The 9,809-nt window shown below is 36.1% G+C and overlaps 1 protein-coding gene across 1 annotated transcript; it reads right to left on the bottom strand.

Annotated features, from left to right (window-relative positions):
• Positions 1-4,409: 4,409 nt before the first annotated feature.
• Positions 4,410-7,618, bottom strand: LOC127081510 (uncharacterized). Its single transcript, XM_051021762.1, has 4 exons — positions 7,593-7,618; positions 6,100-6,710; positions 5,396-5,814; positions 4,410-4,730 (listed from the first exon to the last, which is right to left on the bottom strand). The coding sequence occupies exons 1-4, from the start codon at positions 7,616-7,618 to the stop codon at positions 4,410-4,412; spliced, it is 1,377 nt and encodes a 458-aa protein (XP_050877719.1).
• Positions 7,619-9,809: the final 2,191 nt, after the last annotated feature.

Below are 9,809 nucleotides of genomic sequence, written 5' to 3' on the forward strand. Positions count from 1 at the left end.
TAATTAATTTTAGGTAAATAATAATTATTTTCATGTTTCCATCCTAATAGACTACGTCTCGTGATACCTTCCCCCTATGTGGAATCGATTATAATTGTTAACACCCCAACCATCTTGAAAATAAGCATGACTAAGTTCAAACTCCAACGATAAAATGGTTAAAAATGGACTAGGAAGAAATAATCATTCATCAAAACAACATCCTAAAAGAAATTTTGATCCAAAACATATTAATGAATAAGACATACAATTCATAATATAAGAAAGACATTTGTCCACTTCATAGTCGTCTAATTTTCTCCTCGCCAAACAATTCAAAATTGTCTTTCATCTGTTTGGAGATGTATCTTGAGACGCATTCAAATCACACTAAAATGCATTATTAGAAATCCACTCAATTTTGATCAAAATATGATCTGAAGATGCATCTTTATATATTATTTGAATATATCCAAAGATATGTCTCCGAAATATACTTTGATGTCCCCTGAAAGTTTTGGAAGCGTGTTAAATGCAAGAGGAAATTATTTCGGAAATATATTTTCGGAATCCACCCTGAATCATATCAGAGCAGCACCGTTGTCCAAACATTGCAATTTTTATGCCAACTTATATTAAAGTAAAACAGTAAAATGAAGTTATATTAAAGTTAAAGGAACGTAAAAACTCACATATTTATTAAAAAAGCCAAGTACATATATAATGTTTGCCCGAAAATACAAAAAAATAATACATCCAAATATAAACTACTGGATATGTCTAACCCCTTGCCTCCTCCACCGCCTGTATTGCACGATATTCCGTAACTCGACAATCATGTGCTCCACGAAAGCCAATTGGGGAGTGTCATCCTCAAAGAGTTTTGCCTCTATGGTTGCTCCATCCATCTCCACAACACGTCGACAGACCGTCGTCACTCTCTCGGTCTGGTCATCCTGAACCTCAAGTACTCCTGGTTAGCTGGCATAGGTGGTCTTCCAAGAGCGTCTGGTATCATGATAGAGTGTGACACCCTATAGAACTAGGTCATGCAGCCGTCAACAATAAGCTAGTGTACAAAAGATAGCTCCTTGTGATACCCCTCTTCTATCAAGTGACTCTCAAAATCATCTAGTATCGTACCAAGATTGTGGCGGACGTTGGGAGGAGCGGACTTTAAGGGGTGTCTCGAAATAATCTACAAGTAATCAAATTGGTGCATCGCTCGCTCGGGCAGATAATGATACATAAGAGATGACCCACATGTTAGCCATCTGAAATATAAGGAAATGAAGTCAAACTGACGCGTCTGACGATAAGCCTCATTGGACAGAAGAAAACGTCATCTGGTACCATAAAGTCAAGAGAGACTTTGAATGGCTAAACCGCACTATTCCCCCTATACAAAACAAATGCAGTTGCACGTGGCCAGTCTTCATCGTAGGCAATCACAACTTTCCACCCGGTGATGCGAGGGAAGTGGGAGATGATCAATCCCTAACAATGGTTTGGATAAAATATTAATAACAAGTGTAACAAATGAATTATGAAAATATTAGAACCAATAAGTTACCGTAAGCAACGTGCAACTCCCTGCATCTAATTTGTCTTCCAAAGACAACTCTTCTCCAGCTTAGAGTACAGGTAGACCAAATAGGCGGCCCCCTAGTTGTACGCATGAATCAAAGTCAGGTCGGCGAAGCACTTAAGGTAGACCACATCGACATAGGTTGCATTTTTGTCCACAAACATGGATGTGGCAACCAGGAGCAAGAGGTAACACCTGAATGCGCAATTTCAGTGGTACTCAACCTGCATATCATCGCCTACGGTATCCAAGGCACACTATAGATGTTTTTTATAAAGCTTTTCTGAAAAACTAAACCTAGCATGAGCACCTCTAGTTTCATGCGCCTCCTATGTGGCCTTAGCTTGGCTAACCCCCAAATGGGTGACCATTGTAACACCCCCCAAACTTCTACTACTCAAATACAACATACAATTGCATAATCAGAGTAAATTAAAGCATGCATACATGAGGGCATCGCATTTACTTATGCTAGAAACAACACATGCCATGGTCATATACATGTAACATGGATTATAAATCAAAACCAAATAACCAACATGCAAATTCACACAGCGGAATAACATCTCTCTTCATAAATGGTAAATAGTGATGATTCCCATAAATCATCTACCACAAAATATCATTTTGGACTCTAAGGCCACTCAACATCAAAACCAACATATCCAAATAACAAGATAAAAGAGAGCACAACAATATCTCTCAACATCAAAACAAATACAAATAATCCCATAAACCCAAGTGTTACATGACCAGAGCACTATAGACTACCTAGTCAAAATACAACAAGAACTAGCCTCCGAATCTAATCCTTGTGCGAAGCACCACTATCTCCGATACTTTAACGATGTCGCGATAGAACATCATTCTAACAGAAGGGTAAGAATTCAATCATTATAGAAAAACATAATAATATGAAATGTATAACAAACATACATATACTATTAGAATCGTCACACTTCATACAAACATGCATCATATCATCTTATTAAAGAATCACATGTTTATCATCATACGACATGGCTCAATAATCCACAAGTATTCATTTATAAATACTAAACGATGTACAAAATTCATATTTCACAACATATTGATTTCATGTACATATTATCATCTATCATCATTTACAAATCATCGTCAAATATGTATACAACTTTCACATGATTCCATAATGTATACAAGTCACCATTTCATCACATATATCACAAATATGCATGCATATCACATCAACAACACATCAACAATTCATATCAAATGGATCACCTAAAATCCACGTATATGCATATCTACCAAAATCATATCCACACAATCATATCACATAATCACACAAACAACAATTCACACCGACATGTGCGACTCAATGTGCGACTCAATGTGCGACTCAATGGGATATGCATGTGGATCCAATCCATTATCATATCCGGCTTACCGAGCGTCTCTCAAATAGACTAGATAACCACCTCAAAAAATCGATTCAACCTTAAGCTTTCAAACCTCATTCGGCGTTAGGTTTGGGACAAGCAAATAATCTACGTGGGATTACCCAACATTGCCTCTTTCATAGACTCATGCTAGTGTAAGTGTGAAACAACAACAAGATTCATGCTATTAAGACGATCGCAACCTCTTAATCATACATAAGCATACCACATCCATCATTTGCACAATATACACCTAACATGACTTCAATCCCAAACAATATATCAAATAGTATTCATCATCTCATCACAACACATTAACATAAAGCAAACAAGCCGATTCATGTTATTCATCAAATTCACCAATTCACATCATCACATACATAATTTCAAGTATTATGCTTCTTCACAAAATCCATCTAAAACCATCCAATACATGTCAAACAATAGAAAACATGTCATTCACATTCACCACACATACAACATACATCCACATTAGGATTATTTTGATTAAATATTAATCTACTATTATCAAAATGAATATCACTTATATATAATATTCTTAGCTTCGTAACGGTCCAAACGGCACCTCAAACGGAGTTACGGTTCAAAAGTTATTGAATTTACAAGTTTTTCAAAATGCTGTCAAAACCAGAAAATTTGCTGTTGCGAAAATGTTGTTGTCCAGTACGAATTTTCATCATAAAACCACATTAATCCATCATTTTTCATGAAATAAATAGTTATACAACCTATATATATATATATATATATATATATATATATATATATATATATATATATATATATATATATATATATATATATATCATATAGCAACTATTAGGATTATAGAAACAAGATTCTAAGCTCCACTAATTTCCACCAAAATCCCAAATCAACCATTTTCAAGTGAAACTCAAACATGCAATTATACACCAAATCATGTTCTATACAAATAAACATTCATGGAATTCAATATAGAAACATCATAGCATAACCAGTTGAAATTCCACCCTTACCTTAGTATAGATGAAATCTCTAGGTCCTTCTTCTAGTTTCCTCTTCTCCTCTTTCTCTTCTCTTCTCTTCTCTTCTCTCTTCTTCTCTTGTTTTACAAAACTAACTCTAATCTCTAAAACCCTTACTATCTTTTTAACTCATAATAGGTTTAACCCACTTATCCATCCATTCTAATTAATTAGGCCCATTACTAGACAATTGCTATTTCTACTCATAAAATTCAATTATTCAAATAACACATATATTTAAATAATTCTAATAATCACCAGAACACATATTTAATTAATTATCACACCAAATAATGATTAATTAAAATAAACACCTAATAAATAAATACGAAAATTAAATTGGGGTGTTACAACTCTCCCTCACTTGAAATATTTTTGTCCTCGAAAATTACCTCAAGCTAACAACTCGGGATATGAATCCCTCATCTGACTCTCAAGCTCCCACGTCACATTTCCACCAGCCGGTCCTCCCCAAACGACTTTCACCAAAGCGATCTCTTTACCAGGGAGTTGTTTCACCTCTCTATCTTCTATCTGCATAGGTAATGTCTCCACGATCAAATTATCTCTAACCTCAACATCATCTAATTGGACAACATGCCAAGGATCCGCAATGTATCTCCTCAATTGAGACACGTGAAACACATCATGGAGATTAGCAAGTGACGGTGGTAACGTAATCCGATAAGCCACATCACCTACTTTCTCGGAAATCTGATACGGACCAATAAAATGTGGCGTCAACTTACGGGACTTCAATGCTCTACCAACACCCGTTACCGGAGTAACTCTTAAAAACACATGATCATCTACTTAAACTTAAGCGCTTTCCTTCTCTTGTCATGGTAACTCTTCTGACAACTTTGAGAAACCTTCATCTTCTCTCTGATCATTTTAATCTTATCAGTAGTCTATTGAACTATCCCAGGTCTAACCATAACACTCTCTCCAGATTCGTACCAACACAAAGGCGTCCTACACCTTCTACCATACAAAGCTTCAAATGGAGCCATACCAATACTCGAATGAAAACTATTGTTGTAGGTAAACTCAATCAAAGGCAAATAACTATCCCAAGCACCTCCCTGTTCCAAAGCACAAACTCTCAAAAGATCCTCAAGCAATTGAATCATCCTCTTAGTCTGACCATCTGTTTGTGGATGATAAGCAGAACTCAAACACAACTTTGTACCCAAAGCACGTTGCAAACCTTCCCAACATCTCGAAGTAAACCTAACATCCCTATCTGACACAATGCTAGATGGAATACCATGAAAATTGACAATTTTCTCAATATACAGCTTCGCAAGCCTCTCCATCGAATAATCCATTCTAATCGGAATAACGTGAGCACATTTCGTCAACCTGTCCACAATAACCCAAATAGCTTCACAATTACTCGGAGTCCTAGGTAAACCAGAAACAAAATCCATAGAAATACTATCCCATTTCCATTCAGGAATAGATAACGGTTGTAATAAACCAGACGGCTTCTGATGCCCAATCTTCGATTTCTGACAAATCAAACACGAATACCCAAATTTCGCAATCTCTTTTTTCATACCAGGCCACCAAAATAATTTCCTCAAATCTTGATGCATTTTAGTAGCACCAGGATGAATACTCAAACCACTACGATGTCCTTCATCAAGACTCCTCTTTCTCAAATCCGAAACATCGAGAACACAAACTCTATCATGACACCTCATGATACCATTCTCATTAATATGAAAATCACCACCTTTACCTTGATTGATCAACGCCAATCGATCTACCAAAATCAAATCAGATTTCTGACCTTCTCGAATCTCATCCAAAATTCAACTAGTAAGCTTCAACATACCAAGCTTCACTCCAAAATAAGTCTCTTCACAAACCAAACTCATATCTCGAAATTGTTCAAGCAAATCCAATTATCGCACCATCAACATCGACATATACAAAGATTTCCTACTCAAAGCGTCGACTACAACATTCGCTTTTCCAGGATGGTAATTCAAACCAAAATCATAATCCTTCACGAATTCCAACCATCTCCTTTGCCTCATATTCAACTCTTTCTGATCGAACAAATACTTCAAACTCTTGTGATCACTAAACACATCGAATATCAACCCAAACAAAAAATGTCTCCAAATCTTCAAAACAAACACAACAACAGCTAATTCTAAATCATGAGTCAGATAATTCCTCTCATGCACTTTGAGTTTTCTTGAAGCATAAGCTACAACTTGTTGATTCTGAATTAACACACCTCCTAAACCCATCAAAGAAGCATCACAATACACCACAAATGGTTCTGATGGATTTGGTAAAATCAAAACAGGAGCAATAGTCAATCTCCTCTTCAGCTCTTGAAAACTAGCTTCACACTGTGCAGTCCAAATGAAAGCTTGACCTTTCCTAGTCAACTGCATTAACGGCAAAGATAACTTAGAAAATCCTTCAATAAACTTTCGATAATAACTTGCCAAACCAAGAAAACTACGAATCTCAGACACATATTTCGGCGTTTCCCATTGAGATATAACCTCAATCTTAGAAAGATCAACCGAAATACCACCACTAGAGATCACATGGACAAGGAAACTCACTTCCTTCAACCAAAACTCGCACTTTGAAAGTTTAGCAAACAACTGCTTCTCTTTCAATACATATAAAACAATCCTCAAATGCTCAACATGATCCTCTTCACTATTCGAATAGATCAAAATATCATCGATAAACACAACAACAAACTTATCGAGATATTTATGAAAAATCCGATTCATGTACTCCATAAATACACCAGGTGCATTCGTCACACCGAAATGTATCACCGAGTACTCATAGTGTCCATACCTTGTTCTAAAAGCAGTCTTCTGAATATCTTCAACTTTCACACGGATATGATGATACCCAGACCTCAAATCAATCTTGCTAAACACACCAGCACCAACCAACTGATCCATTAAATCATCAATCCTCAGAAGCGGATGTAAGAACAAAGTTGGTTCTACAATATATCTCTAAGATTTTGATGATAACGAAGGATGAAACCAAAAATGACACTCTAACGAGAATTTTCTTAGTGTGCAGGACTCTGAACATTTACACAGGATTCTGACGATACATCAGATACAAAATCACATCGGATACAAAGTATTAAATGATCAGATGCCATTCATAAAGGAATACTCCAGAAGGTTCTGATTCTGATCAAAGCAGATACCATCACAACAGTAAGAAGTCAGAAGCTCCGACAAAAGACTATTGGATTCTGACTCTGATACTTAAGAATTCTAGAGCACTGAGAAGCTCTGATAAAGACAGACATAATCATCCTCTGAAGACAAACTCTGGTACATCAACACTCTGATGCAGATTCACAAGTCCAGAATGCGTAACCAAAAATAATCTCATTATGGAAAGGAAGTATTTAAAGAAAGGAATAATGAGGCAGACAAAATGGTTTTAGAAAGAAATAATAGAAGTAATGACATTAATTATTCTTCAATGACCAAGATTTTGTCATCACTCCAACGGTTCTTGACAACGACTATATAAAGGACGGTTTACTTCTCTAGAGAGACACACCTGAGACACACAGAAATATCTTTCATTCTCTATCTTTTTCACGAGCTGCTGCTCTTACGTGAAAAGCTTTTTGCTCTCATATTTTTTGTAATACTTGCTTGTTGTTAGAAGCACTTTACATTACAATTTACTTTTGCTTAAATTATTTCCTCAAGTGACTTTACGCAGTCTGAATACTTGAGAGGGCTAAGAGATTATTCTCTTAGACGATTGGTTGTATAATCTTTCAAGATTAGTGGATTAAGTCCTTTTTGAAGGCGAAATCACCTTGGCCGGGTGGACTATAGTAGCTTTGATTTTCAAGCGAACCAATATAAAATTCTGTGTGTTTTGATTTCTGAAAAATTTCTTTTATTTCCAAAATAATTCAAACCCCCTTTCTTGTTTTTCTCAACCTTCAGTTGGTATCAGAGCTTTGGCTCTATTATTGATTTTCTAATCAAACACTTAACAGTGAAAGAGATAATTACAACGCTAAACCTCCAATCTTTAATGGAGAGAAATTTGATTATTGGAAAGACAGAATTGAAAGTTTCTTTCTGGGATACGACGCTGATCTCTGGGATATTGTCACAATTGGCTACACACCACCTGTGATAGACGCTGGAGTTGCTATTCCCAGAAGAAAAATGTTAGATGATCAGAAGCGTGAATTCAAGAACCATCACAAAGCCAGAACGATACTACTCAATGCTATTTCCTACAATGAATATGAAAAGATCACCAACAGGGGAACAACTAAAGAAATACTTGACTCCCTGAGTGTAGCGGGGTATTCGTTATCATTAGAGATATTGACTAAATCCAAGGTAAATCATACAAGTCGAGTCGCCACCGCACTTCTATTTATCCAAAGGAATGGTTAGAAAGCGAACAAAAACCTAAAAGTTTTATCGAATCAAAAACTAGTAAAAATGTCAGAGATCTGGGTAAGGGGGTTGGTTATGCAATGGGAAGGTATTAGGCACCCAAAGCATCCTAGGTACTCCTAGGGAGCCCTTTTCACATTTGTTGCAAAGGTTGTTGTTTTTTGTGAAAATTTATTTGTGCAAACATGATTGAAGGGATGAGAAAAGAATATACAAATTTATTTACATTTTGTGTTTGAATGGATGAACCCATTGCCTACGTACCATCTTAAAAAAGATTAGGATCAAAACCTCGTAGTTCGGGGTAGAAAAATTCAAAATAAGTGAGTGGATTGATTGGTCCGAGAGCCTTAAGGTCTTTTGTTATCCAAGGGAGAAAACTCAACCTAAAACCACAAATCCACCATGTGAGGATAGCTTTAATATGCTAGTGAGGGGTTAACCCTATAATAAGCATGGAAGACTCATTGTCCATCACTAAGGATAAAGGTGAGTATTATATCTACCTCAAGGATAACTCAAACCTAATAGCTAAAGGTTATACAAATTTGATTAAGAAAGTGGCCATTGGAACCACAAAAAGTATTTGAATGGGTTATATTTACCAATTAGAAGTATTTAAAAAAATATGGTTAAAGTGGATTAAAAGGTTCAATTCAAAATAAGTGTTATGAAAAATAAGTTTGAAAATCAAAAGCACAAGGCTTAGGTTTCTAATTTGGAAAACAAGTGTTCATGTTTGCACAAAAAGTTTTGGCTTGGGTTAGAGTGTAGAGAAGAAAAAGAAGGGCTAAATTCCTAAACATACAAAGAGGTAAGGGATAAGAGAATAAAACCACATTAGGAGTTCCTCCCTTGAGATCATATTGATGATCAAAGTATCTCCCATCCTTTGGAATAAGTCACAAGCAAACATCTCAAGAAATTAAGCACAGGTAATCGAAATTAACCTCCATACGGTATCCCACAAATAAAGTGGAATACCACACGAACTATCCCTTCAGGAGTCATATGATCCCTCACACAAATTCAACAAACAGGTTAGCAATAACAGGTAAACAATGCATGGATGCAGTGTAAAATATATCATAATCAAACACGAAAATAGATCTGAGAACAAACAGAAAAAACTAGCTATTGTTACGCTCGCTACTGCTTCGCTTAGCGAGGTGCTAGAGAAGCTTCGCTACATGTTCGCCTAGCGAAGGCGCTAGCGAACGACTGCGAATTCTGGATTTTTCTTTGATAACAGTGCAATTTCAGAAACCCCAATCCCTATGGTACTCATTTCAGAAATCATGTGATTAAACATTCAAGGCATAGGTTTCACCCATTCATGCATTTGCGA

The sequence above is a fragment of the Lathyrus oleraceus genome, chromosome 5 (assembly GCF_024323335.1).
Source record: "Lathyrus oleraceus cultivar Zhongwan6 chromosome 5, CAAS_Psat_ZW6_1.0, whole genome shotgun sequence".
Taxonomy (NCBI): domain Eukaryota; kingdom Viridiplantae; phylum Streptophyta; class Magnoliopsida; order Fabales; family Fabaceae; genus Lathyrus; species Lathyrus oleraceus.